Here is a 27,711-nt window from a genome sequence, read left to right on the forward strand (position 1 = left end):
GGGATCACCCCCAGCAGCTCCTGAAGACCCTGGCCAGGCTGAGGGGTTGCGACGGAAGGCCAGACCCACAGACACTGACAGACACACAACGACAACGATGCACACAGCTGCACGACACTGACACACTCAGATACAACCAGTGACAGCATCACATACTGCCACAGCCCTGCAATACAGACACCCACACACACACAGAAACAACTGGCAACTCTGAAATGGGCAGACAGTGACACACAGCACCACCCCCCTCAACACACAGAAGTGGGGGCACCCATCTTCCCAACACACGAGACAACATTGACCTGCACGGACAGACCTGGAGACACACACACGCACCCTCACCCAGGCGCAGCTGTCAGTGGCCTCTGCACATCCTCCCCACCCCCACGGGGACACCCTCGCTCCTCCACACACTCGCGCACACACACAGAGCCACCAGCAAACATAGCTCACATACCCCTGGCTCCAGCTCCAGCAGCCCTGGCGCCTTCTGCAGCCTCCTTTGTAGGTGGGGAAGAGCTCAGCCAACCCTGGATGGAGTGTCGGTGAAGCAAGAGCTCAGAGGGGAGTGGGGCTGGCCTGGCATGACCCTCGCCAGTCCCCCCACCTGGCTGGGTGATGTCCCCTGGCCCAGGTTCTGGGGACCCTTGGCAGTACCATGGAGCAACTGACAACCCTCCCACGGCCTGGGAACCCTGGAGCCATGGAGCCATGGGCACTGCCCACCTGGCAGAGCTGGACTCCAGGTCGAGGGGGTGAACCTGGCGATGCAGTCCCAAGTGTCGCTGATACTCCTCCAGCAGCTCTGCAGCTTCCAGAACTGAGGTCTGAGGAGAGTTCCGAGCCCAAAGGAGCCAGGAGCTCTGGGCCCATTGGGGGCACTGACCCTGAAGAAGCAGAGGCTTGTCTGCCCAGCCTGGGCCAGCAAGCATCGAGCTCTGGACCTGCCTGCCAGAGGCCAGAGGATGAGGAAGTAGAGGCTTTCCCGAAGGTAAGGGATCTGTGGATGGCTGGGGTCTGCAAGGTGGGGTCTCTCACCGTGTCCTCCAGCCTGGCCAGGAGGTGAGGCGAGGTGTGCATCCCTACTGCCCACCTCTCCTCTCTTGGCCTGTCTGTGGGTCTGTCTCTGTGGCTATCTGTCCTCTCTTCATCAAGCAGGAATCTCAGGGGCTCCATTTCTTTCGTCATTTGCCTGTCCTTCTGACCCTCTTTGCCTGTCTGTCTAGATCTGGCCCTGCTGCTGCCCCGTCCCTCTCTGTGCCTCCCCCTGACAGTGTGTCTGTCTGTCTGTGTCTCTTCCTCCATGAGTTTGTCTGTCCTTGGGGGCTGGGGGGTACAGGGTGAGTGTGGAGGTGCACGGAGAATCAGTGCAGAGGAAGTAGAATGAAGGGAGGGGGCTTGGTGCTGGGCTGAGCCAGGGTTGGGGTGGGTGTGAGCAGGCTCCTGTAGAAGAGGGAAGGAACAGGACTTTGGGGGTGGGCAGGGGAGTCTGGAGGGATGGGAGTGGGAGCTCTAGCTGGCACGTCCCTGGAGGAGAAGATGGGCAGGAGTGGGACGAAAAAGGGAGGAGCAGGAGGGTGCCAGGGTTGGGGGCGCCTATGTGGACAGGAAGGACTGGACAGTTCCTTCTCCTAGGCCTCCTCTGCTCCTCTCTGAAGACCTGGGATGTGGGGCAAAACCGTTTCATCTCCACGTCTCCTTGGACCATGGATGGGGGATGCTTCCACATGGAAGGTTCTGGCTGGGTGACATGGGTTTCTGAGGTGCTGTCCTTGGTCCTTTCCCATGCCAGGCCAAGCTGAATATGGGCTTTGGGGACAGGCCCAATCTGGAGCTGCTGAGGGCCCTGGGGGAGCTGCGGCAGCGCTGTGCCATCCTTAAGGAGGAAAACCAGATGCTGGTGAGGCTTGGAGACTGGGGTGCTGCATTCTGGTTGGAGCCAGGCCCTCTGCCTCAGTGTCCTCCTCACCCCATGAACATCTCTCCAAGTGGGGGCTCCATGGAGGTGACAAAATGCTGAGATCTAGAGAGGGTGAACCCCTGCCTAAAGTTGCCAAGGACCCCACTGTGAGCCTAGGGCTCTAACCCAAGACCTGGGTCATTAGGACTGGGTCTGTGGGGTGCTCCCTACATGCCCCAATTCTGCCTGACCCCTTGTCAGAGGAAGAGCAGCTTCCCTGAGACGGAAGAGAAGGTGCGGAGGCTGAAGAGGAAGAACGCAGAGCTGGCGGTCATTGCCAAGCGCCTGGAGGAGAGGGCCCGAAAGCTGCAGGAAACGAACCTGAGGGTGGTGAGGACAGGAGGCTGCTGGGCGGAGGCTGGGCGACCAAGGAAGAGGGGAGCCAGGGCTGGGCTTGAGGGCTGTCTGAAGCTTGGGAGTCACAGACTCAGCACCCAGGAAAGCAAGAATCTAAGGGATAAGGTGCAGGAAGGGCAGAGGCTGGCCAGGCAAGGAGGCCAAAGGTTTCTGGAGCTGTAGTGGGGAGGTTCCTGAGCAGGCAGGGAGCAGGGTTCTGGATTACCATGTGCTGGTGCTGGCGGCAGCTCCTGCTGAGCTCATCTCAGGGTATAGAGCTGGAGTGGGGGCAGGGATGAGACCCATCACAGTGGCAGCCCCAAATTAGCAGCATCCTTTGATCCTAAACTCAGATGTAGAGTTAATCCTTTCCGACTGCTGGGATGGGGTAGAGTGAGGCTGCTGGCTTTCTGAGACCCCAGTCAAGGTGGAAGCAGGTGGCCACCCCGCTAGGTTTTCATGCTAACTCCTCCTTTGGGAGGAAGGAGATGAAGAGTGGGAGAAGTGCCCCAGCCCTCAGGTGACCATTGGCCTTACCCCTCCTCTGGCTAGGTGAGTGCCCCCTTGCCCCGGCCGGGGGCCAGCTTGGAGTTGTGTCGGAAGGCCCTAGCCCGCCAGCGAGCCCGGGACCTCAGTGAGACAGCCAGTGCACTGCTGGCCAAGGACAAGCAGATTGCTGCCTTGCAGCGGGAGTGCAGGGAGCTGCAGGCCAGGCTCACCCTGGTGGGCAAGGTGCGAGGAGGCCCTGGTCACCTCTTCCAGCTCAGCCCTGCACAGGGCTATCTGCCTGTTGTGGGATGCGGACAAGATGTTAATAAGATGCAAATGAAACGGGAGGGTGGAGGTTGCTGGGAGTAGGTTCCCCTGGCAACGGCCCAGGTGGGAGAGGGGAGAAGGGGGTGGAGCCATGACTCCCAGACCTGGGCATTTCTGTGCTCCAGGCTTGAAGCTGTGTGCCAGTGGGTCTGGCTGTATGCATCCACACATCCCCTGTAAATGTTCACAAGGCATTTAGCACAGTGCTGGGCACATTGAGAGCACCCAAGAAATAAGTTACTCAGAATGTCCGCACAGGGGCTCGCGGGAGCATGTGGCCACACACGCATGCACATGTAACCAGGCATGTACGCTTGTGAGGGTGTGCACACTCCCGCGCATTGGAGTCCCTCCAGCAAGGCGAAGGGCTCTCCAGGGGATGGCATGGGGCGGGCAAGGGTTAGGCCTGACTCCCCTCCCTGTCCCTGTCCCCCAACCTCAGGAGGGTCCCCAGTGGCTCCACGTGCGGGACTTCGATCGGTTGCTGCGCGAGTCCCAGCGGGAGGTGCTGCGGCTGCAGAGGCAGATCGCGCTGCGCAACCAGCGGGAGACGCCCCCGCGCCCGCCGTCCCGGCCCCCGGGCCCTGCTCTCCCGGCCAGAGCAGAGGCGCCGGCTCCCGGGGCCCCGGGAGAGGTGAGCGCCGGCGCAAGGGCAGGTGTGTGGGTGCGTGCAGATGGCGGCGGGGAGCGACCACCGGGATCTCCCCTGCACCGTGCTCAGAACCCCAAGGACCCAGTGGTGGTGTGCGCACTCCCAGGGACTGGGGAGCTTTCCCGTCCTGGTCAGGGTCCACCTCCAGGCCTCCCGCGCTCGTACCTGCTCCGTGCCCTCCCCTGGGGGCTCCAGGGTTCCGCCCTCCATAGGCCTGCGCCCAGCGGGGCCCGGCCGGCCGCCCCTGCCGCGCTGCCAGTGGTACGGCCCAGCCGCAAATCCCTGGTTGCCCTGGCAGCCGCCCGGGGCCCAGCCCGCGCCGCCTCCTCCAGCCGCCGCCGTAGAGCGGGGACGCCCCCGTCAGCGTCCGCCTGGCTGGCCAGGCCTGGACCCGGCTACCCGGGGGCGGCGGTGCGTCCGCCTCGGCTCCAGGTACAGGCAACCCTCACTCAGCGGGGGACTTAGGCAGCCCCTGATTCGAGGGCCAGGGACCTGCTCCGGACCCCCAGAACTTAGGGGTCTGGCTTCTCTCCATCATCCTAGGTGGGCAGCAAATAGGTCCTCCTCCTTCTGGGAAGAGAGCTGGGAGGAGAGACCGGGTAGTGATCTGATAGTGACCAAGACCTCCGGGTGGGGGGAGGCTTCTTGCTCAGATTTTGTCCCTCTGGCTGGCCCTGGAAGGGAGATGCACCTCCCATTAAGACCTGTCCTCCCCAAAGTTTGTATGGATAAACGGAAGGTGTGGCAGGGTGGGCTTTGGGGAAGCCAGGAGAAGGGTCTGGCCGGGCTCGCGCTGCTCTAGGCCAAGCCCAGATTTGGATGATATAGAACTCCTGTCTTGGGGAACACCACTTCCCTGGGGACCCAAGCAGCCTCCTAATTCTCTGCCGGTCGCTGAAGGACACCCAGGACAGTTATTGAGTGCAGAGCAGGGCTGCTGCTGGAAGCTAAAAAGGGAAAGCTTTGGCCTGGATAAAGGACCCATCTCCCAGGGCACACGTGGGTCCCAGGATCTCAAAGCACTTACAGCTCCAGGACACAGGGGTGCAGCCTTTGTACTTATACATCAGCTGGAGACAATGGGAGGGGATGGGCAGACAGTACCCCTCTGTGCTCTTCCTAGGCAGGGATCTCTTGCTGGCTGAATGATGGGGTGGGAACCTGCTCTGAGCAGGCTGGGCTGGGGCAGGCTGCCCTGGGGCCCTGTTCTCAGGTGCCAGCCCCTTGCCCCTGGGCATTTCCAGGCCACACCCCAGGAGGATGCGGACAACCTACCCGTGATTCTAGGGGAGCCAGAGAAAGAGCAGAGGGTGCAGCAGCTGGTAAGTCCTAGGTCAAGGGCTGGAGGCAGCCTGCTGTGGGCGGATGTACCTTCCCGCATGAGGAGCCCTTGGTTCTGACCCAACAGGAATCGGAGCTCAGCAAGAAGCGGAAGAAATGCGAGAGCCTGGAGCAGGAAGCCCGGAAAAAACAGAGGCGATGTGAGGAGCTGGTGAGCTCTTGAGGGCAACCCAGAGGCCAGCTCCTCCCTTTGCCCTGGCCAGCCAGGTGGTGGGCTCCCTCTCAGCTCTGCTCCCGCCCCTCCTGCCCTCAAGAACACATTTTCCCTCCTGCTCCTTGGTGCTTTCCTTTCCTGGCTGGTGCAGGTTCCAGCAGGGGAGGAAGGCCTTGCCTGGGAGGAGGGCAGGGTCCTCTGTGCGGGGAGAGGGGAAATGTGGGTGCTGGGCCCCCTCCTGAGAGCTCCTCTGCCTGCTCAGGAACTGCAGCTGAGAGAAGCGCAGAATGAGAATGCCCGCCTGGTGGAGGAGAACTCCCGGCTCAGTGGGAGAGTCACAGAGAAGGAGCAGGTACCATTTCCACCCAAGTGCTGTGGAGACCTGTGCTCCCACCAGAGCCCCAGTCCCCAGCCAAGGGGCTTTCTCCCCGACCCCTGAGCAGAGGTAGGGGACTGTTCCCGCTGTGAGGGCTCTGGTGAGTCAAGGCTCACCCACCCAACTCCCTGCCATTGCCCCCTCACTAGGTGGAGTGGGAGAATGCGGAGCTGAGGGGCCAGCTCCTGGGGGTGACACAGGAGAGGGACTCAGCCCTTCGCAAGAGCCAGGGCCTGCAAAGCAAGCTGGAGAGCCTGGAGCAAGTGCTGAAGGTGAGGGGATGGTGCAGGTTGGGTAGGGTGCTGGGCCCTGGCACAGGGAGCAAGTGGGACAGCAGAATATCCTTAGGGAGGGGCACTAGCTCTGAGGGCTGGGCCTGGAGCTGCAGCCCCTTGCCGTCTCCAGACTCAGTTTCCTTTGTAATAGAGGAATCTGGAGCAGACGGTGTTTGAGGCTTCCTCATCTTAGATCTTCTCTAGAAATGGCCAAGTGGGGGCTCTGGCCTTGACTCGGATCTTGTGTTTCAGCACATGCGGGAGGTGGCCCAGCGGCGACAGCAGCTGGAGGTGGAGCATGAACAGGCTCGGCTCAGCCTGCGGGAGAAGCAGGAGGAGGTCCGGAGGTTGCAGCAGGTGGGGCGGCAGTGAGGGAAACTGGCAGGCTGCCGGACACCGGCTTTGCTACTCACTCATCCCACAAGCATTTACTGTGTGCCTGGCACGGTGCTAGGCATTGGGGAGACTATGGGGAACAAAGACCAGGTCCCTGAGCAGTCAGCAAATTAGCAGATCCATGAGTGAGCTGATTTCAGACACTGATGTGCACAGTGGTGGAGAAGAACAGGGTAATGTGACAGAATGACTGGGATGGGGTGAGGAGCCACTTCAGAGGTCATCAGGGAAGGCCTCCCTGAGGAGGTGACAATTGAGTTTGCCAGGCAGGAGGCATAGATATGTACATGCTCTGTGGCAGGGAAGAGCTGGAGAAGCCTGAGACCAGTGTGGCTAGAATACAGCAAGGGATGGGCAGCATGGTGGGAGTAGGCAAGAACCGGATCCTGTCAGGCCTTAACGGCCATGTGAAGAGTTTGGGTGTTTTGCTTTGTGAGTAGTTAGAAGCTCCTGAACGATCCTAAGTTGGGGAGTGGCATGATCTGAGTCACAGGATCACAAAGACCAGGTCCCTGAGCAGTCAGCAAATTAGCAGATCCATGAGTGAGCTGATTTCAGACACTGATGAGCACAGTGGTGGAGAAGAACAGGGTAATGTGACAGAGTGACTGGGATGGGGTGAGGAGCCACTTTAGAGGTCATCAGGGAAGGCCTCCCTGAGGAGGTGACAATTGTGGCATTGTGGAGGGTGGACTATGGGAGTGGGCGTGGAGCAGGGCCTGGGCAGTGGCCTGGGAGGGAGATAGTGGCTGTCTGGACAGGGATGCATGCAGCGAAGGGGGAGACAAGTGCCCAGGTTTGAGTTATGTTTTAGAGATAGAACTGACAAGCTTCTAGCCGGGCATGGTGGCTCACGCCTGTTATCCCAGCACTTTGGGAGGCCAAGGTGGGTGGATTACTTGAGGTCCGGAGTTCGAGGCCAGCCTGGCCAATATGGTGAATCCCCATCTCTACCAAAAATACAAAAATTAACCTGACATGGTGGCATGTGCCTGTAATCCCAGCTACTCAGGAGGCTGAGGCAGGAGAATCATTTGAAGCCAGGAGGCAGAGCTTGCAGTGAGCTGAGATTGCACCACTGCACTCCAGCCTGGGCGACAGAGCAAGACTCCATCTCAAAAAAAAAAAAAAAGAATTGACAAGGCTCCCCGTGGGATTCCAGTTGAACCCCTTCTCTGTCAGCCATTTGCTGTATAAACTCTGGTGGAGGTGGGGCTCTTCCCGCTCTGCGAGGTGAAGGATGAAGGGGCAGCGGATCAGAGAGGTAGGGCATCCCAAGTGCTAAGTTCCATTCGGGCCATGTCTGAGCTACGTGTTAAACATTCAAGGGGAACTGTCCACAGGCACCTGGATACATGAGCCTGGGGTTATGGGTAAGTTGGTCTTGGACATATTTGGAGCCATCAGCGTGTTCAGTTGCATGAGTAGATGGGAGCCCTAGGGAGAAAGTAGACAATATAAACTGGGCCCAGCACTGGGTCCAGGGGAACCCTAACATTCAAAATGGAGGGCAGGAAGCAGGCAAAAGAGGCTGAGAAGGAGCATCCAGAAAGGTAGGAGGGAAACTGGGAGGATGGTTGCTCAGGAAAGAGGGGAGCAGACTCAGCCACGCTCCTCCTGGACCCCTTTGCCTTCTGGTCTAAGGTATGGTTCAGGGTGGGTGTTCAGGAGGGAGAAACTCTTCAGCCTCCCCCTTCCCTATCCCTCTTCCCTCTCTCCCTACTCTTTTCTTTCTACTGGCTTCTTCCTCCCCTGCCTCTGTCCTTTCTACCCTCCCTCTTTTGCATCCCTCTCTACTCCACCCCATTCCTTCTCCTTCCCTCCAGCATTTTGGTTCCTTCCACCTGTAGGCCCAGGCAGAAGCCAAGAAGGAACATGAAGGAGCCGTGCAGCTGCTGGAGGTAGGGCGCCTGGAAGTGGCCCCCAGTTCCACCGTCTTGGGAGGAAGGCGGGGGAGCTCCAGATAGAGCTGGAATGGACTATGGTGGTGGGGAGAGGGGTTGCAAGAGGGGCCCTTAAATGCTCCAGGGCCTGGGGGAGTCCCCTTCACCACTGGCCTATTTCTCAGGGTGGGCATGGCTGGGCAGGGGGCTCCTAAGTCTGGTGGCAGCAGTCTCCCATTGCTGCCACCCCCAGGTGCCTTTACCCTGAGATATCCTTCTGTTTAGGAACTGCTAGTCTGTCCAGGGAGCTGACTGGGTGATGTCCACTTAGGCCCCCTTCTCCCCCTCCCTCTCTGGGTTAGCAACCCACAGTGCTCAGGGTGCTAACCTGTTCTCTGCTTCCTTTTCCTGCAACAGTCTACCTTGGATTCCATGCAGGTAGCGCCTCGTTCTCTGCTTCCCCACACTTCTCTAGGCTGGCTGGGTTGCACCTCCTCCCTCAGGGCCTAGGCAGTCCCACTCTCTCATCCAGCAGAGGGGGTGTCACTGGGAGCAGACCTGAGAATCCAGAGGGGATGGGGTTCCCACAGGACATGTGCAGCTGTCCCCTCGTCCCAGGCCTGCCGCTGTGTCTGTCAGACACTGGGCCTCCCCTCTCTAGACACCCTGATCATGAGGAAGGTCATCGCCAGTCTAACTTAGGAGCCTCGCCATAGAGGCCGGAGAGAGCCCCTGCTATTGGGACTCTCCTCAGACCTGAGAAAACTTCCCAGGCATTGGCCCATTCCCATCATGAAGACATCCCTGGCTCTCCTGTGGCATTTCCTGCCCACCTCTCTCAGGGAAGGGGTTTGGGTTGCTGACTATGGGAGGGTGATGAGCGGTGGAGCTGAGAAAACTCCTGCGGTGATGGTGGTGATGATGGGGTGGGAATGATCCCTGTTGGCCTAGAAAGCAGCCAGAGGCAGAAGTGCCATTGCCTAGGGCCTGAGGGTTGGTGACTGTGTGGCAGGCCCCGGCCTTGGCTCTGGAGGGGGCTGGGGTGAAGATGTCCCAGGACACAGCCCAGGACTTCACCCTCAGCTCTCATGCGTTAAGGGCCGTGGGGTGGCCAAGGCAAGGCTGGTGCCTAGGTCTGGGGCGGGGTGGATGGATTTGACCTGAAACCCAGTGTAGGGCTGTGTAGAGATGGCACAGGCTGGCACTGGGCAGCTTTGAGGGGCCTGGTGGCTCATGGTGGGTCTTGGCCCAGGCCCGGGTTCGAGAGCTCGAGGAACAGTGCCGCAGCCAAACCGAGCAGTTCAGCCTCCTGGCACAGGAACTCCAGGCCTTCCGCCTGCACCCGGGCCCCTTGGATCTGCTCACATCTGCCCTGGACTGCGGGACCCTTGGAGACCGCCCGCCACCCCCCTGCTGCTGCTCCACTCCCCGGCCTTGCCGGGGGTCTGGCCCCAAAGGTAAGGTGGACCCTAGTGGCATTGGCCTGGAATCCCCAGGCCTGGGCTTTTGTATAGAGCAGAGAGTTCAGGATCAGAGAAGGCCAGCAACTCATCCAAAGTCCACAGCAGGTTGGGGCTGTGCCTGGCTAGAACCAGGTTCTGATGGGGGAAAATAAAGCCCGGGGGAGTGACTGTCCCAGAGTCTGGCCCAGGCATCGTGGGCCGCTGCTCCTCTCCTTCCAAAAGGACCTGAATGATCAGGGCTGAGGGCTGGGCACTAGGAGTCAGTAGCAGGCAGTGTGGTCTTGTGAAGAGTGGGGGCTTGGGGGTCAGTCAGATCTGGTGGTCCCAGCTCCGCTTACTTGCCAGTCACTGTGAATTGAGAATGCTGCTTAACCTCTCTGGGCCATAGTTTCGTAAGCTGTAAGACAGGAATAATTAAATGCATCTTATCAAGCTGTTTTGACGATCATGTGAAATAGTATTTGTAAATCAGCTATACTCTATTTAGTAAGTTTCTCTCTAAACATTTCCCTTTTGGTAAGGAAGCCCGGCTATGGAGGGCCTGGCCCCCATATCCAAGAAGCACCACCCTATCTCCTGGTCCCTCCTCAGGCCACAGACCCCAAGCCCACGTGCCATCTTCTCTTTAGACCTTGACCTCCCGCCGGGCTCCCCTGGGCGCTGCACCCCAAAGTCTTCCGAGCCTGCCCCTGCCACCCTCACTGGGGTCCCTCGAAGGACAGCCAAGAAGGCAGAGTCTCTCTCCAACTCCTCCCACTCCGAGTCCATCCACAACAGCCCCAAGTCATGCCCTACACCTGAGGTAAGTGCTAGGGTGGGGCCTGAAGTTCTGGCTTTGGTTTTGGGCAGGGTGCAGGGCAGGTGGCCCTGACCTCTTCTGGGGTCCCCAGGAGTTGGGTGGCGATTTTTGGGGTCCCACGTTGGGAGGTGGGAGGCCTGTGGATTCCTCCTGTGGGCGAGGGGCTCGGGTGGAGCCGTTCCCGCCCTCCGCCGCCTGCCTGCAAGCCGCACCTGGGGCCACCCCAGCCCACTCCTGGGAGGCCCAGGGAGGCTGTGGAGTGCTGCGCTGGATGGAGGAGACACTTGGGCACCAGGATCTGCATAAAGAGACTGTTCCTAAGAGTGTCTGTAGTGAAAGCAGGTGGTTGTGTGAGAAAGCACATGTTTCAGGATTCAAATCCCAGCTTTGACTTAGGCAAGTCGCTGAGCCTTTCTGAGCTTCGGTTTCCTTATCTGAATCCTGGAGCTAATAAAACCTGCCTTCTAAGCTTGTTGTGAGAGTTAAATGAAGAAGGAACATGCCTGTCTCAGTGCAGGGCACAGAGGATGTGTGCTCAACAGGGGGCAGCTGTTATTATTACTAAGTTCCTGGGCATCACTCATAGCTCTGGTTGTCAACTCATCCTTCTTTCTACCCACAAACCCCAGAAGGTGGAGGGGGCAGGTCAGGAGCAGCTCTGTAAGCCAAACATTCAGAAAGTGGTAGAATGAAGCCCCGGGCCTCTACTGCCCCCTCGTGGGATAGAAGGGTGGTGCCGGCTTTGGATGTGGTCGTGGAGAGGTTGCCCACTTGGTCCCCTTCTCCCAGGCATTGGCAGAGAAGAGAAGGCAGCCTGTTCCCCAGGCTATCCCAGCAACCTCAATGAGGGTCAGAGAATCGGGGTGCCCTGAGGTTGGGGTGCCCTGGGCTGTGGGCCAGGCAAGTAGACAGGAAGTTCTGAGTTCCAGAGCTGAACGGCAGACACACTGTCACTCAGCTAGAAGCAGGGACCTCTCAAGCTCCTTCTGCCTCCTTGCTTCCAGCGATTTACAGTTGGGGTGCTTTGCTGAGGTGTTTCTTTTTTCTTTCTTTCTTTTTTAAAGACAAGGTCTTGCTCTATCACCCAGGCCGCAGGGCAGTGGCACAATCTTGGCTCACTGCAACCTGCACCTCCTGGGCCCAAGCGATCCTCCCACCTCTGTCTCCCAAGTAGCTGGGACCACAGGGGTGCACCACCACACCCAGCTAATTTTTTTATTTTTAGTAGGGATGGGGTTTTTTTATGCTTCTCAGGCTGGTCTCAAACTCCTGGCTCAAGCAATCTGCCCTCCTCAGCCTCTCAAAGTGCTGGGATTATAGGCGTGAGCCACTGCACCTGGCAACTTTGCTGAGTTTTTACTTTAAGGAACCAAACCAAATTTCTATTGACACCCACGCCCCACACCAGCATGGCCTGCGCCCCTCTGAGATGAGGCAAGTGGCTTTATTTCCTGTCAGGTGCAGTAGAGGCTCACGGAGGGATCTGGGTTATCCCCACTGCCCCTGCCCAGGGTAGCTGGGCTCTGCCAGGACCTGTCTCAGGTACGGATTTAGAGAGCATCAGGGGGTTCTTGCCACTGGTCTTGTGCAGCAGGTATGTGCTCACTTTCCCTCCTCAAAGCCATAGGTCCTCTGGCTCAGCCTGGAAACCTGCCTGCTTGGCGTTTGGTCCCAGGCCCTGAAGAGGAACCAGCCCTTTCTGTTTGCCCCCAGGTGGACACAGCCAGTGAGGTAGAGGAGCTGGAGGTGGACAGTGTCTCCCTGCTCCCAGCCACGCCAGAGGGCAGCCGGGGAGGAGCCAGGATCCAGGTCTTCCTAGCGCGTTATAGGTGGGTACCTCACCCTCACTGCCCTCGAGCCCAGCCCCATCATTTGGGGTGTATGAGGAGGCCGAGAGGAGATAGAGACCTCTGGAAGTGGTGGGGGCGGCACAGGACACAATGGACCTATTCTCATAACCTAGTTGGGCCAAGGTGGGTGCAGTGAGGGCTGTGCTTTGCTAGTGGTGGACAACCACAGCCAAGTCTCCATAAAGGCTTAGTGCAGTGGGAGAGAGAAGACGGGACATGGAAGTGGAGTGTAGGTCACTCTCCTCCTCCTCCTCCTCTGTGCCTCCCCCAACAGCTACAACCCCTTTGAGGGCCCCAATGAGAATCCAGAAGCAGAGCTTCCGCTGACAGCTGGCGAGTACATCTATGTCTATGGCAACATGGATGAGGATGGCTTTTTTGAAGGTAGGAAGGTAGTAGGGGGTCATTCTGTCCATTCCCCTGCCTTTGAGTCCATGTTCCCAAAGACATCCATCCATCCATCCATCCATCCATCCATCCCCTCTGCCCGGCGTGCTCAGCCCACCTTAACGTTTTGGTCTCAGCTAAAAGGCATACAGAGACCTAGTGGCCATTGGGGAAAGAGAAAGAAGGGGGTCTGGCTCCAAGCAGGACAGGACAGCATAGTCCAGATGGTGGACAGAGTGTCACAGGAGATTTTGGCTAGATTCATTTTTGTGCGGATGGTCAGGGCATGGCAGTGTTTCACGCTAGTGACACCTGAGGTCAGGCATGCAGCATAGATTTGATGCTGGACTCCAGTCAGGTACGCGAAGGAGGAATCAGGGTAAAGATTCCAGGGGAAGGTGTTTGCAAGCGGTTAGCAGCTGTCAGGGCCCAGGCAGGGTGTCCGCTTCAGGGAGGTTCTGCAGCTCCTGTGGGTAGTCAGAGGGCTGACCAGGCAACTAAAGGCAGATGCCTCATTGAGACTGGGCACCATGGGCCTGCGGAAGACATGGCCTTGGGAGACTCTCTCAGGGTGGCTCTGGCCTGGGCACCACCAGGCTGAGTCCATCAGCAGCAGAGAGCTTGGCACTGTGTAGGGAATTGGATGGGGCATGGACAGGGCAGGGCAAGAGCCACAACTGTGTATAGAGATTCAGGAATGGGCTTAGCTCTGAATCTGTAACCCTGGAAGCTTGGGCGCCTGTTCAGATTCTTTTCCCTGGGTCCTCTGCCTGTGATTTGAGGAGCTGCTGGGACCCATGGTACCTGGCTTTGTGGCCTAAACAGTTAAGCTTCCTGCAGGGGTACATTACGAAGATCAGAATTAATAAAAAGGTTTCAGAAAAACAATACTTTATAAATGAAGAAAGAAAAAAAAAAAACCACCCAAATCAAAAACCCAAACCCAAACACCCTTTTTTTGGAGGCAGGCAGCAAAGGCATAAGTATTAACTAACCACAAATGACTAGAATTTGAACTCTGTGATCTGGGATAAATTGGGATAGATGTAGAGGCACGTAGACCACCGGGGGCAAGATGCCATATTCCCTGTCCAACCGTAGCTAAAGGGCTGCTTCCTCTACGTCTGGGCCACCTAGGCTGTTCTCAGCTGTGTGGGCTTCTGGAGCATGTGCCTGACTCTGGCCCAGGCTCCAGCTTCAGCCCTGCAGGCTGGAGATCCTCTTACTGTGAAGATTCCTGCCTTTGTCTCCCACTCCACAGTGCTGGAGCTTATGATCGTTTCCTAGGGCTGCAGGAACAATTACATGGAGTGACTTGAAATGATAGACATTTATTCTCTCACTGGCCTCTTCTGGAGGCCAGAAGTCTGAAGTCAAGGTATTCACAGAACTGCATCCCCCGTGGGGGCTCTAGGGGAGGTTCCGTTCCTTGTCCCTTTCAGCTTCCGGTGGCTCCAGTTGTTCCTTGGCTTATGGCCACCTCACTCCAGTCTCTGTGTCTGTGGTCACCATCGCCTCCTCCTCTTAGTGTTTCTCCTCTGCACGTCTCTTATAAAAACACTTGGTCATTAGATTTAGGACCCACCCGGATAATCTAGGATGATCTCCTCTCAAGATCCTTAACTTAATTACATCTGCAAAGACTCTTTTTCCAAATAAGGCCATGTTCACAAGTTCCAGGGATTAGAACATGGACATGTCTTTGGGTGGCCACCATTCAACCCTCTATGGTGCTTATTCTATCAGCAAATTTATTGACAGTCCCTCTTGTTTCTTAAAGTTCCTTACTGTTTTTTTTTTTTTTTCCTAGCATAGGCAGAGAGAGAGAGGGTGGAGGTGGGGGGCACAGATGACTGTTGGGGGAAACTCCAGGCCCCACTGCAGCTCAGACCTGCCTACACTCACCCATCTCCCCTAAGCCCTGGCTCGTGCTCCCCCTTCCTCCCAATAAAGCACACTAGCTGCCAGCTGTCTGTTTCCTGAGAACTTTTTTCTTCTTTAAATTGGCCGTGACATGACATGTTAGGTGCCCAGCTTCCTTGACATCCCTCAATCAAACAACAACAGCAAATGTTTTAAAATACTCTCTTGTCAAGTCTTCAGGAGAACCGACGCAGGTAACAAAACATAACCATTTGGTAACAAAACATAACCATTGGTGGCTGCCTGGATTGATTGCTGTCAGTCATGCTCCTAGGCGCAGGCCTGCTGGGGGTCCTGATCCTTCTAGAACTTACAAGTGACTCTTTTCACTAGCACTTACTTCATTTGTGTCTAAAGATTCCTTCCCTTACTCTGCTGAGTTGGTTCTCTCTCTCTCCCTCTGTGGATGTCTGCTGTTCACAAAGGGAAGTTGAGGGGCACCCTGGTCCCTGTTCCTCAGGCCCAGGTAAAATCCAATCAGCAGAATTTTTTTATTTTTGGATACAGCATCTTGCTTTGTCGCCCAGGCTGGAGTGCGGTGGCGCGATTACAGCTTGTAGCTTCTGCCTCCCGGGCTCAAGCAATCCTTCCACCTCAGGCTCCTGAGTAGCTGCAACTATAGGCGTGCCACCACTCCCAGCTAATTTTTGCATTTTTTGTAGAGATGGGGTTTTGCCATGTTGCCCAGACTCGTCACAAACTCCTGGGCTCAAGCAATCTGCCTGCCTCTGCCTCTTGAAGTGCTGGGATTACAGGCATAAGTCACCATGCCTGGCCAGTTTTCTCATCTTGACCTGCTTATTTTTTAAAACTTTAATATGAAATTATGAAATTATTACTGCAATTTTTTTTTTTTTTTTTTTTTTTTTTTGAGACGGAGTCTCGCTCTGTCGCCCAGGCTGGAGTGCTGTGGCTGGATCTCAGCTCACTGCAAGCTCCGCCTCCCAGGTTCCCGCCATTCTCCTGCCTCAGCCTCCCGAGTAGCTGGGACTACAGGCGCCTGCCACCTCGCCCAGCTAGTTTTTTTTTTTTTGTATTTTTTAGTAGAGATGGGGTTTCACCGTGTTAGCCAGGATGGTCTCGATCTCCTGACCTCGTGATCCGCCCGTCTCGGCCTCCCAAAGTGCTGGGATTACAGGCTTGAGCCACCGCGCCCGGCCCTATTACTGCAATTTTTAACACAAAAGTGTTCAAATGTACAGAATACGTTTGAATACTTATATACCCAGCACCTAGATTCAACAATTGTTAAAACGTGGGCATATTTGCTTTATCTGTATGTAGGTTAAAAATGATTTTAAAAGCATTATGATATTTTACTTTGAAATACTCAACGTGCTTATTTAGAACATGATATTCTCCTCCGTCCTCGCAGTCCGAGTGTCACCTGGTAGCTTATTAGAATCACAGGATCTCAGCCCCATCCAGAGAGTTAGAATCTGCATTTTAACAAATATCCAGGTGATTCATATCCAAGTTAAAATTGAAGAAGCACTGTCCTGTAGAACCAAAATACTATTATCAGACCTATCTCTAATCCAGATCTTTACAGCTCTTGTCTTTTAAAAGAATTGACAGTTAAATGTTGATTTGAATCAAATGCTGAAGATCACCCACTAGCAGTTGCTAAAATACATTTACTATACCATTTTTTCTTTATCTCCTCTCTGTCTTCCCCTGCCCTGCCCTTTCCTGTCCTCCTCCTGCCAGGAGAGCTCATGGATGGCCGAAGGGGCCTGGTCCCTTCCAATTTTGTAGAGCGTGTGTCGGATGACGACCTCCTGACCTCCCTCCCTCCGGAGCTGGCCGATTTGTCCCACAGCTCAGGCCCTGAACTCAGTTTCCTGAGTGTGGGTGGGGGTGGCAGCAGTAGCGGGGGCCAAAGCAGCGGGGGACGGAGCCAGCCCAGACCTGAGGAGGAGGATGCAGGGGACGACCTCAGTGTGAGCCCATCACCGGAGGGCCTGGGCGAGCCTCCTGCTGTGCCTTACCCCCGCTGTCTGGTGGTCCTCAAGCAGCTGGCCCACAGTGTAGTGCTGGCCTGGGAACCCCCTCCTGAGCGAGTGGAGCTACACGGCTTCCATATCTGTGTGAATGGGGAGCTGCGGCAGGCCCTGGGGCCTGGGGCGCCACCCAAGGCTGTGCTGGAGAACCTGGACCTGCGGGCCGGGCCCCTTCACATTTCTGTCCAGGCCCTGACCAGCCGGGGCAGCTCCGACCCACTGCGCTGTTGCTTGGCGGTGGGTGCCCGGGCTGGAGTGGTGCCCAGCCAGCTGCGGGTCCATCGGTTGACAGCCACATCTGCTGAGATCACCTGGGTGCCCGGCAATAGCAACTTGGCCCATGCCATCTACCTCAATGGGGAAGAGTGCCCACCTGCCAGCCCCAGTACCTACTGGGCCACCTTCTGCCACTTACGGCCTGGCACACCCTATCAGGCCCAAGTGGAGGCTCAGCTCCCACCCCAAGGGCCCTGGGAACCAGGCTGGGAGAGGCTGGAGCAGCGGGCTGCCACCCTGCAGTTCACCACACTCCCAGCAGGTATGTGGGCTTGGGCTCTGTTGTCCAGAACACCCAGGAGGCCAGGCCATGGGTGATGGAAGAAGGGGACCCTGATCTTATTTGCATTATCAGAGAAATGGCAAATTGGGCAGGTATCTCTGATAGGGAGCATCCTGCATCACTGGGTCTTGTGCCTCCCTGCCCCCAGGCCCGCCTGATGCCCCTCTGGATGTGCAGATCGAGCCTGGGCCCTCCCCTGGAATCTTGATCATCAGTTGGCTCCCAGTCACCATCGATGCTGCTGGCACATCCAACGGTGTCCGGGTCACAGGCTATGCCATCTATGCTGATGGGCAGAAGGTATGGCCCTGCCCACTGTACCCTGGGAGTGGAGGTGGATCCCTTCTTGCTATGCTCAGAGACCAAGGCTCTCTGACCTGGCACAGAGATGCCCAGCCCCTGGCATTTGGGCACCATGAGGCAGATGGGTTAAGAGCATGGGCTTTGGCAGCACATGACGGATTTTAGAACTGTTCCACCACTGAAGCCATGTGGCCAGGAGGATGAAATGAGATAGGCCATGCAGAGGGCTTAGCACAGTACCTGGCATAATGCTAGCTGCCACTGCTGTCAGTACATCCTCACACTTGGCTGTCTCAGCCTCTGCTTCCCATCCTGTGCCCCCTCCACCCTACAGATCATGGAGGTGGCCTCGCCCACGGCAGGCAGTGTGCTGGTGGAGTTGTCCCAGCTGCAGCTGCTGCAGGTGTGTCGTGAGGTGGTCGTGCGTACCATGTCGCCCCACGGGGAGTCGGCGGACTCCATCCCGGCTCCTATCACTCCTGCCCTGGCTCCAGCCAGCCTGCCGGCCCGAGTCTCCTGCCCCTCACCGCGACCAAGCCCAGAGGCCAGAGCACCCCTTGCTTCAGCCTCCCCAGCGCCTGGAGACCCCAGCTCTCCTCTCCAGCACCCTGCTCCCCTTGGAACTCAAGAGCCCCCAGGAGCACCCCCTGCAAGCCCTTCCAGAGAGATGCCAAAAGGGTCCCACGAGGATCCTCCAGCACCTTGCTCCCAGGTACCCTGTTCGGGGAGAGGGGAGCAGGTGCATGCTGGGAGAGGGACCTGGGCTTGGGTCCTTCCTCAGCGCTCTCTGTTCCAGGAGGAGGCTGGGGCAGCAGTGCTGGGCACCTCAGAGGAGAGGACAGCCAGCACATCCACCCTGGGTGAGAAGGACCCTAGCCCCGCAGCTCCCTCACTGGCCAAGCAGGAGGCCGAGTGGACTGCAGGAGAGGCCTGCCCGGCCCCCAGCTCCGCCCAGGGAGCACTGGCCCAGCAGGCGCCAAATACCGAGGCGTGCCAAGGAGGAGACCCAGGGTCTGGGCTGAGGCCTAGGGCTGAGGTAGGGTTTGGGGACACACTGTCACTTCAGAGAATTGGGGCCTGCCTCCCTACCTTCTGCCAGCCCAAATCCAGTTGCCCTCTCTGCCTGTCCTCTGCTCTGGTCCTGCTCTCACACCTTTGGCTGTGCTGTGTGTCTGTCTGTCTTCTAGGATTTCTCTGTCCCATGTGGCTCCCATCTCCCTTCTCCCACCTGCCCCCGACCCATGGTGTACCTCCCCCATTTAGGGCATGGCTCTTTCTCCCTCTGCCAAAGGACCCTTGTTATTGTGGCTGGGGCTGACCCTGCCTGGATCCCCCTGTGCCCCTCACTGTCCTTATCTCTCCTGCCTTGCCTCACCTCTTGCAGAAGGAGGACGCGGCAGAGCTCGGGGTTCATCTGGTGAACTCCCTCGTGGACCACGGCCGCAACTCAGACCTGTCAGACATCCAGGAGGAAGAGGAGGAGGAGGAGGAGGAGGAGGAGGAGGAGGAGGAGGAGCTGGGTTCCAGGACTTGCTCCTTCCAGAAGCAGGTTGCTGGCAACAGCATCAGGGAGAATGGGGCCAAGGTAACAGGGTACGGATGGGCTGCTGGGCCCCAGGCCTCAGTCTCTGGGGCCTCCCAACTGTGTATCAGCAGCTGCTCTGACTGCCACTGAGTGCCAGTAACATTCTAGGTCTGTGGCATGGGCCCTGTCCTAAGCAGAAGATAGTAAGTGGCCCAGGATTGGCCTCTGCCCTCCTGGAAAGAAAGGGGAAGAGGAGGAACTCATTTCTGCACCTTCTCTCCCTCCAGCCCACCAGATACAGCATCCTGGCCAAGGGAGGCTGGTGCCACCTAAGATTCTTGTGCTGGTAGCTTCTGGGGAAGGGATGGGGAGGTCTTCTCCTCAATGCTCCTGTTCCACGGGGCTGGTGACAGTTCCTAGAGTGTGTTCCCTAATTCTTCCTTTGGCTCTCACTGGATATGTGTGCGACTTTGGGCCAGCCACTGTCCCTCTGGTTCCTTCCTCTGGGAGGAAGCTGTGGGAGGGCTGTGGGGTTGTCCGTAACCCCTGCCTTCGTTTGAGGGCAAAGATCACAGCTCTCTCTCCTCTTCCCCACACATCTCTCTTCCCTGCTGCATTCTACTCCCACCTCCCCACCTCCACCAGTCCCAGCCCGACCCCTTTTGTGAGACTGACAGCGATGAGGAGATCTTGGAGCAGATCCTGGAGCTGCCCCTCCAGCAGTTCTGCAGCAAGAAGCTCTTTAGCATCCCCGAGGAGGAGGAGGAGGAAGAGGAGGACGAGGAGAAGGAGAAGCCAGGGGCAGGCTGTTCTTCCCAAGACCCTGGCCCGCCTGAACCTGCATTGCTGGGGCTGGGCTGTGACAGTGGTCAGCCCCGAAGACCTGGCCAGTGTCCCTTGTCTCCTGAGCCCTCCAGGGCTGGAGACTGCCTGGAGGACATGCCTGGATTAGTTGGTGGAAGCAGTCGGAGGAGAGGAGGGGGCTCCCCTGAGAAGCCCCCAAGCCGCAGGCGGCCTCCAGATCCCCGTGAACACTGCAGCCGACTTCTCAGCAACAATGGGCCCCAGGCCTCTGGACGACCCGGCCCCACGCGGGAGAGGGGTGGCCTCCCTGTAATTGAGGGCCCCAGGACTGGACTAGAGGCTAGCGGGAGAGGGCGGCTGGGCCCTTCCCGGAGGTGCTCCCGTGGCCGGGCGCTGGAGCCTGGCCTGGCCAGCTGCCTTTCCCCCAAGTGCTTGGAAATCAGCATTGAATATGACTCGGAGGACGAGCAGGAGGCGGGCAGCGGGGGCATCAGCATCACCAGCTCCTGCTACCCTGGAGATGGGGAGGCCTGGGGCACAGCAACCGTAGGAAGGCCCAGGGGGCCTCCGAAGGCCAATTCAGGCCCCAAACCCTACCCACCCCTCCCAGCCTGGGAGAAAGGGGAGCCAGAGCGGAGAGGCCGCAGTGCGACGGGCAGAGCCAAGGAGCCACTCTCCCGGGTCCGTGCTCACTCCCCGCCCTGGGCAGCCCCTGCCTGCTGCTGCCTGGTGGCCCTGCTTGCTGCCCACCAGCAGCTCCCATTCCACGCTGCCGCCTCCATCAGCAGAGGTGGGGCCGGGCCTCCGGGCTCCCTCACCTGCCTCCTCCCACCCACATTCCACTGCTTTGCTGCTTCTGCTGATCAGAACTGGGATGCACAATATTCTATCACTAGTCACCTGTTGCGGCCTTTGGGCAGGGTCGCCCTTTCCTCTGCATAGCTAGTTATGGCTTCAGGACGCTGACTGTGATGCCATGTCCAGGGTCACCTGCCCTGATGCTGATGGGAGGCCCTCCTCTCACAGGCTTCTCAGCCAACTCTAGTCCCCTCTACTCCACTCATCTACTTGGGGGCAGGGGCTGGGGCCTCCCCTCCTGCCCGCCCTCCCACTGTGGGAGTGTCTGAGGTCACCAGCAGGCCGGGCGAGACTCCAGGAGAGGACTGCTGTGCTCCTGCGCTGCTGTGCTGCTTACGCTGATGGGGCAGAGCTGGGGAGCACGGGCCCACCGGAGGGATGGTGTGTTACTTCTGCCATCTGTTGCCCTCTTTTTGCAGGCAACAGAGACTAGGGAAGCCAGAGGGCAGGACAGCTCTGGGCGGAGAGGCCCCCAGAAGAGAGGTGCCCGAGTCCCCAGGCCAAGCACTGCAGAGCTAGGTGAGCATCTGATGGGGGTTGAGCTAGAACCCCTCGGCCAGAACTCGCTGCATCACCGCCCTCTCCACTGTCTCCACAGTCCCTGTGAGGAGCCCGTCAGAAGCATTGGCTTACCAGCACCTACCCGTCAGGATCTTTGTGGCTCTGTTTGACTACGACCCCGTGTCAATGTCCCCCAATCCTGATGCTGGAGAAGAAGAGCTTCCCTTCCGAGAGGGTCAGATCCTGAAGGTGACTGATTTGCCATCAGGGCTCAGAGCTCCAAACACCAGCTAGGTCTTCCCTCCTCCCTCCTTTCCTCCACTGGAGGTAGCACAGATGGGCGGAGAACACAGCTTCTAGAGCAGATGACGTGGGTTTGGACCCTGACTCTGCCGCTTCTAGCTGTGTAACCTTGAGTAGATTACCTAGGCCCTCTGGGCCTCAGTTTTCTTATTGGTAAAATGGGGATAATATTAGTGTCTACCTCACAGGGTGGTTTGTGGATTAAATGATCCAATGTACATAAAGAGCTTAAACTGCCTGACACATAGGCAGCACAGTCTAACTATCTGCTGCTGACATTGCTATTTTTATTATTCCTCCAAGTATTGATTGAAGGCATTTTGCTATTGCTCTGAGATTAAGGAGATCCACTCTGGGGTGGGCAAAGGGCATGACCGTGTAGACAGTGAATGGGGTAATACAGAAAGGGCTGTTTTCTCCTATTCCTCTGATCCTGTTCGTTTCTGTTTTTCCCCTTTTCCCATTCCATGGCCTACGAAAGGGAGAAGATTCTTCTGCATTTCCAAGTGGGGTGTTGCTGGGGTTCGGGGCCTGGGGCACAGGGAGCGAGCAGAACTGGCTCAGACCACTGTTCTTTGCCTCCAGGTGTTTGGGGACAAGGATGCCGACGGCTTCTACCGGGGCGAAGGTGGGGGCCGGACAGGCTACATTCCCTGCAACATGGTGGCTGAGGTGGCTGTGGACAGCCCTGCCGGGAGACAGCAGCTGCTTCAGCGGGGTTATTTGTCCCCAGATATTCTCCTCGAGGGCTCAGGTATGACCTGCTGCTGTCCCTCACCCCCCTCCTACCAGCCCTCTTCCAACTCCACCTGACCCTGAGCAATTGTTGTGTCTGGGGTGCCCCCACTTACCCAGACTCTAGCAGAGCCTTGGAGCCTTGAGAACCCTGTGGCTGGTGGTCAGACTGCACGTGGGCTGGCCACATGGAGTGGGCATCTGTTGTGGAGGGGAGTACAGCCACGCGGCCAGGAATTTTGGGTCCTGAGGTTGGGTGGGGCTCTTGTCAGGGATGGGAGATGAATGCCCTCATGAAACAAGCTCAGTAAGCCAGCACGGCCCTGAGAGGAAACTCCAGAGTCCCAGTCCTGTCTCTCCCACCTCCCCTGCCTCGCTTTCTCTCTGCTTTCCTGGATCAGGGAATGGTCCCTTTGTGTACTCCACAGCCCGCACAACTGGGCCTCCTCCCAAGCCCCGCCGCTCCAAGAAAGGTGGGTAGGACCCCATTCTCTCTCAGGTGCTGGGAGGGTGTGTGTGCGGGTGGGGTGGCGCTGCTTGGCTGGCTGGGGAGGCACCTCTGGAGTTTTGAGCAGGTAAAGGGAATCAGGGCAGACCACCCACATCCCCTGCCTCCCGCTGTGGGGGGCTTTTTTCCGGTGGGGATGAGGGATGGTTTGTGGAGCTCTCTGTCCCCACAGGCACCTGACTGTAAAATCCACGAACCCCGGACATGCCATTTAGCCTTTCTGGGTGTTAGTTCACCGCCACACCAAAGGGCTGGGGAGATGCGCCCTCAGCAGCCTTCCCTGCCTGCCTCCTTGTGTGTGTGTCTGGCCTGCGCTGCAGCACCTGCAGCCTGGGCGGGCAGGGCGGGGTGGGGCTCACAGGCACATTCTCTCCACAGCTGAGTCGGAAGGCCCTGCCCAGCCCTGTCCAGGTGAAGGAACATCCCTGGGCCCGGGAGGCTGGGGAAGGAGATAGGGTGGGTGGCCCCTCTGGCCTCGCCCCAGGGGCTACAACTAGTGGGGAGGTGGTGACAGGGGTTCGGCAGGGGCCAGGGCAGAAGACAGGATGGAGTATAGGGCTCTCCAGGGAGTCCAGAGTCTTCTCCTTCTCCCGCTGCAGGCCCCCCTAAGCTGGTCCCCTCCGCTGAGCTGAAAGCTCCCCACTCCATGGTGGCTGCATTTGACTACAACCCCCAGGAGAGTTCCCCCAATATGGACGTCGAGGTGAGGACCCTCAGACAGAGCCCAGCAAAGGGGGCGGTGGCAGAGCCTTCCTGGGCCTGATGCCCTCCTCTTGTTTTCCACAGGCAGAGCTGCCCTTCCGGGCAGGGGATGTCATTACTGTGTTTGGGGGCATGGACGATGACGGTTTCTACTATGTGAGAACATTGTTGGGGAGGGTGTACCACACCCCAGCCCCCCAGACTTCCCAGGGAGGGCTCTCCCAGAGCTGGGCAGGGGGATGGGCAAGGAACCCTCAGGAAGTCTGGTGGAATGGAACGGGTCACCTCCCTGGACAGTGGTTTTGGCCCCAGCTATTCCCCAGGGGCATCAGGGTCGAGGGGCAGAGCTAGAGCCTGTTTCCTGATCTCAGCCTCACCAGCCTCTCCTCTCCAGGGGGAATTAAATGGACAAAGGGGCCTGGTTCCATCCAACTTCCTGGAGGGCCCTGGGCCTGAGGCAGGAGGCCTGGACAGGGAACCCAGGACACCCCAGGCTGAGAGTCAGGTCAGTGAGGAGCTGGGCTCCCAGCCTGGCAGGGCGGTCTACCCTACTGGTGGGGTGGTAGGGCCAGGGCAGTGTTGCAGCAGGGGTGCAGCTGGGGTGGTCATGCAGGTAAGCACTGTGTCCAGTGCAGAGCCACTAAGTGACCACCAGAGGGGAGCCCCACCAGGCAGCTGCCCCCAAATATGTGCCCCTCTCTGCAGAGGGGTGATAGCTGTGACCCTGACCCCCAGGCCATCTGACCGGCTGCCAACACCCGGGGGCTGACACAGGTGAGGGGCCCTGTGGAAAAGGACCCCTCTGCCTCATGCCTGTAGCCAATCAAAGTCCCTGTTTCAGGATACTCCCACCCTGGGGGGGGGTCTCCCTACCTCCCAGGTGCCTTTGGAAGCCAGTTGCCCAGCCAGGCCCAGCTTCCTGGGTTCTCATTCCTAGAGCTTACCTCTCCTTGGGGTGGGTGGAATACAACTAAGCCTCCACCCTCAGAGGGCAGGGAGAGAGGGTGAAGAGGCCAAGCCCCAGTCAGAAAACTCAGGGCTTCCATGTGTAAACACAAAGGCCTTGGAGAGCAGGGCCCACCAATGTACAGGGCCACCTGGCGGCCGGGCGGAGAAGATGCGGGTCTGTCTGTAACCCATCTCCTCTCTTTGTTCCCTGTCCTCAGAGAACGAGGAGGAGAAGAGTCCAGTGCTAGATGGAGATAGATATATGTAGAGAGAGCAACATGTAAGTGGGGGGACTGCACCGCTATGTGACCCCTCACGCCCACTTGACCATAATCAGACAGCACTCCTTTGTCTCAAATACTGGAGCTGACCCAGCTTTCCCACTGTTGTCCAGGGAATGGCAAAGGAGAGCTTGCCATGAGCCAGATTTGCATAGAGTCATCCCTCCCCCTCCCTGCTCCCCTTGCCTTGCCTTTACCCAGGGCAGTGCCAGCTGTCATAGGATTACATGTCATCTTAGTGTGTGATGTCCTATTAGCTGATGCCTCCTATTCTATAACACATATGGTTTATAGAACATGACGTGGCATCCATAGTAGGACTCATCAGTGGTATTATGATACTGTGCGGCTACGGTATTATAATATTATAATTATTACTGGTGCCAGGGTGACACTGTAATGCCACCAGTAATAATAGGCTTCCCACCCTTGTCTCTGCATTGTGACCTGTTAGGGTGATCAGATGCATGATTTACCTCAAACTCTCAGTTTTCTCTATTTGGGGGATAAAAGGGGAAGTTTGGCCAGGTGCGGTGCCTCATGCCTGTAACACTAGCTACTTGGGAGGCTGAGGTGGGAGTCACTTTAGCCCAGGAGGTCGAGGCTGCAGTGAGTGGTGATCACGCCACTTCACTCCAGCCTGGGAGAAAAATAAAGGGGAAGTTTGAGTAGTTCAAATCCATGGATAACCCCAAATCATTATTCTCTGGAGCCCAGAAACCTCGTTCTTTTGTTTCCCTGACAACCTCTCCCTCCTGGATGTTGCGGAAGGAGCCCTAAGAGGGAGTGGGAAGGGTCTGGGGCTCCCCAACTGGCTCTTAGCTCTGGCTGATTGGGGGTAGATGCTTTGGCCTCTGTGGGCAGCCCTGCCACATCACCACAGGCCTGGGGCAGGGGTGGCGCCTCGGCTGTGCACCCACTTTCCTTGCCTCTGGCCTGGGCTCTATAGTTGGTTCTGGCTGGGAGCCTGCCAGGCTCTGGGCAGCGAGTGGGAGTTTGAGGAAGGGAAGACATGCAGGCTGGCAAGAGCTGACAGAGCTGTGCCAGGTCCCGGAGGTGAAGGTGGGAACAGAGGTGTGGGGGGCTTTCTGGTGGCTTCTCTGTTCCCCCAGCTTCCTGGCCTTAGATCGCTAAGGAGCGCCGTCTGGGTGGGCTCGAGGCAAAGGGAGTGGAGTTAGGAGATTCAGTAAGGGAGAAGATGCTGCAGCCTCCAGAGCCTGTGGTGGGGGCTGAGTGATGCCCCCAGCTGTGAGTCTCTCTGGGTCCTTGGCTTCCCCGCAGTCCTCTTAGGGCCCTTAAGGTAGAGTCCCAATCTTCCTCCCCATGGAGTGGGTACTGGCTCCATTCCCTGAAGGCCTGGGGGGGCCACACCTGCTGAGTTTGGGGAGACGCTCCTGTCTACGAGGGGCTGTGGAAGCTACCTTCCTTGGCAGTGACAGCTGCTTCTAAGCAGTCCTTGTCCTTGCGGTCTGTTTTTTGGGAGAGAGGTGACATGTGAGAAGTTGGGGGCACCCATCCTGAGGGGCAGCTTCCAAGAACTCTTGGGCCTTGTCAGCCCTGCATCCTGGAGGGAGAAGGCAAGGGACCTGCGCAGGGTCACAGGTGAGCAATCCAGAACCAAGACTGCATCCCCTGGGACTCCCAGCTCAGTGCTCCCTCGGCATCACCCTCCCCATTCGCCGCCTGTGCTGTGTGTGTCTGGCAGTGAGTGGTGGGAGGTGAGGCCCTGGTTCTCACCCATGGTTCCATGACATGGGACGCTGCAGGCCGTTGAGGCTGTGGAGAAAAGTGGTGGGGGGTCGGGAGGGAATCAGGCCTTGACCTTGCTCCTTCTGTCTCACATTTCAGGACTGGGGCTGCACCACACAAGGGCCCCCCGGGCCCCCAGGTGGGCCCTGTGCTCCCAGCCCTGACAGCGCCCCCAGGATCAAACGTGGGGAGCCCCAGGGCAGAAGCGAGAAGGTGTGGGGTTTCTTCTCCAAGGGGAAACAGCTCCTCAGGAGGCTGGGCTCTGGGAAGAAGGAGTGAAGCTGTGGCCCATCCTGCAGGCAGAAGAGGCCCTGAGAGGCCCCCAGACCACCGTCTCCGCTGAGCAGGGAAGGCTCAGACTGGGCCCAGAGCCCCCGTTCTTCTGCATTAACACTGCGGCACTCAGAGAGGATCAAAGAGCCTCCGTGAAGGTCAGAGCTAGATGTCTCCTTAAGGATGAACTCTCTAGAGAAGCACCTTCCTCCTACAGTAGGGGAAACTGAGCCCACAGTGAGTATGTAACTCGACCAAGGTCACTGAGCCAGGACTGGACCCAGGACCCTCGCATCCTGGTCCACCCACCTCGTCTACTAGTGTCCCACAGTGCTGCGCTAGTCCCTTCTGCCACCCTCCCCAGTCCCAGGACGGGCCCTGGGGGGAGAAAGGAGCCTGTGCCCCCTGATGGCTTTGGCTGTCCTGATCTTGTCTTCCCTCCCCTGAAGGAAAGTTTGCACTGGATTTTCTTGGAGCCCCACCTCCCCAGCGGGCAGGCGGGCGGAGCCGTGTATATATGTACATACTCAGTGCCTCAGTTCAGCTTCTTCCACCTCGCTTCCACTGCAAGGCCCGGGAAGGAGAAAGGCCAAGCCAAAGCAGGCCCCACCCCGCCCCCGTCGTGCTCCACCCCTCCCTGCCGCGGCCTCCTGGCCCCTGTATGGTCCCGCCCCCAAAGACCCTGGGGCCCGCGGGGCCGAAAGCGGAGTTGGGTTTGCCTTATTTTGCTCATTGGATTCAAGTTCTTTTGCATAGTTTTCTTTTAACCCCTGTTGGAGTCCAGGGGCTGGAGAAAAGGACAGATTTATGCAGCTATTTTCATACATTCCCCGTTCAGAGTGGGGTAGGGGGTTCTCCACCCTTACCCTATCCACTCCATTCCCCACCCTCTGCCGGGTGAGTGTCTCTTTGCATGTTTCCTTTGCTGTGGTGGGAGATTGTTTGACTGAACCCCCATCCCCACCTTGGTCTCCAGGGGTGTGGAATGGTAGGGGAATTTGTTTAAAAAGACATTTTATTATAATAAAGTCTATTTTCACAAAATCTA

The 27,711-nt window shown here is 57.8% G+C and overlaps 1 protein-coding gene across 19 annotated transcripts; it reads left to right on the top strand.

Annotated features, from left to right (window-relative positions):
- Positions 1–524: 524 nt before the first annotated feature.
- On the top strand, positions 525–27,711 carry LOC105476819 (TSPO associated protein 1). 19 transcript variants are annotated; one of them, XM_011733039.3, is made up of 32 exons: positions 525–991; positions 1,793–1,900; positions 2,162–2,290; positions 2,849–3,028; positions 3,555–3,746; positions 5,009–5,086; positions 5,173–5,256; positions 5,522–5,611; positions 5,785–5,907; positions 6,163–6,267; positions 8,157–8,207; positions 8,607–8,627; positions 9,442–9,646; positions 10,282–10,454; positions 12,165–12,280; positions 12,576–12,685; positions 16,322–17,152; positions 17,322–17,473; positions 17,811–18,188; positions 18,273–18,512; positions 18,861–19,061; positions 19,647–20,486; positions 21,083–21,182; positions 21,262–21,413; positions 22,053–22,221; positions 22,604–22,675; positions 23,089–23,121; positions 23,310–23,413; positions 23,497–23,568; positions 23,807–23,917; positions 24,579–24,640; positions 26,490–27,711. In XM_011733039.3, the coding sequence occupies exons 1-31, from the start codon at positions 659–661 to the stop codon at positions 24,606–24,608; spliced, it is 5,583 nt and encodes a 1,860-aa protein (XP_011731341.2). In that variant the 5' UTR covers positions 525–658; the 3' UTR covers positions 24,609–24,640; positions 26,490–27,711. The 19 variants fall into 19 exon arrangements, 18 of the variants coding, with proteins under 18 accessions (XP_011731341.2, XP_011731343.2, XP_011731340.2 ...); XM_011733041.3 differs by having other exon boundaries at positions 22,631–22,675; XR_984278.3 differs by having other exon boundaries at positions 17,811–18,512; positions 24,579–26,243; positions 26,490–26,619.

Source organism: Macaca nemestrina, chromosome 17 (genome assembly GCF_043159975.1).
Source record: "Macaca nemestrina isolate mMacNem1 chromosome 17, mMacNem.hap1, whole genome shotgun sequence".
NCBI classification, from domain to species: Eukaryota; Metazoa; Chordata; class Mammalia; order Primates; family Cercopithecidae; genus Macaca; species Macaca nemestrina.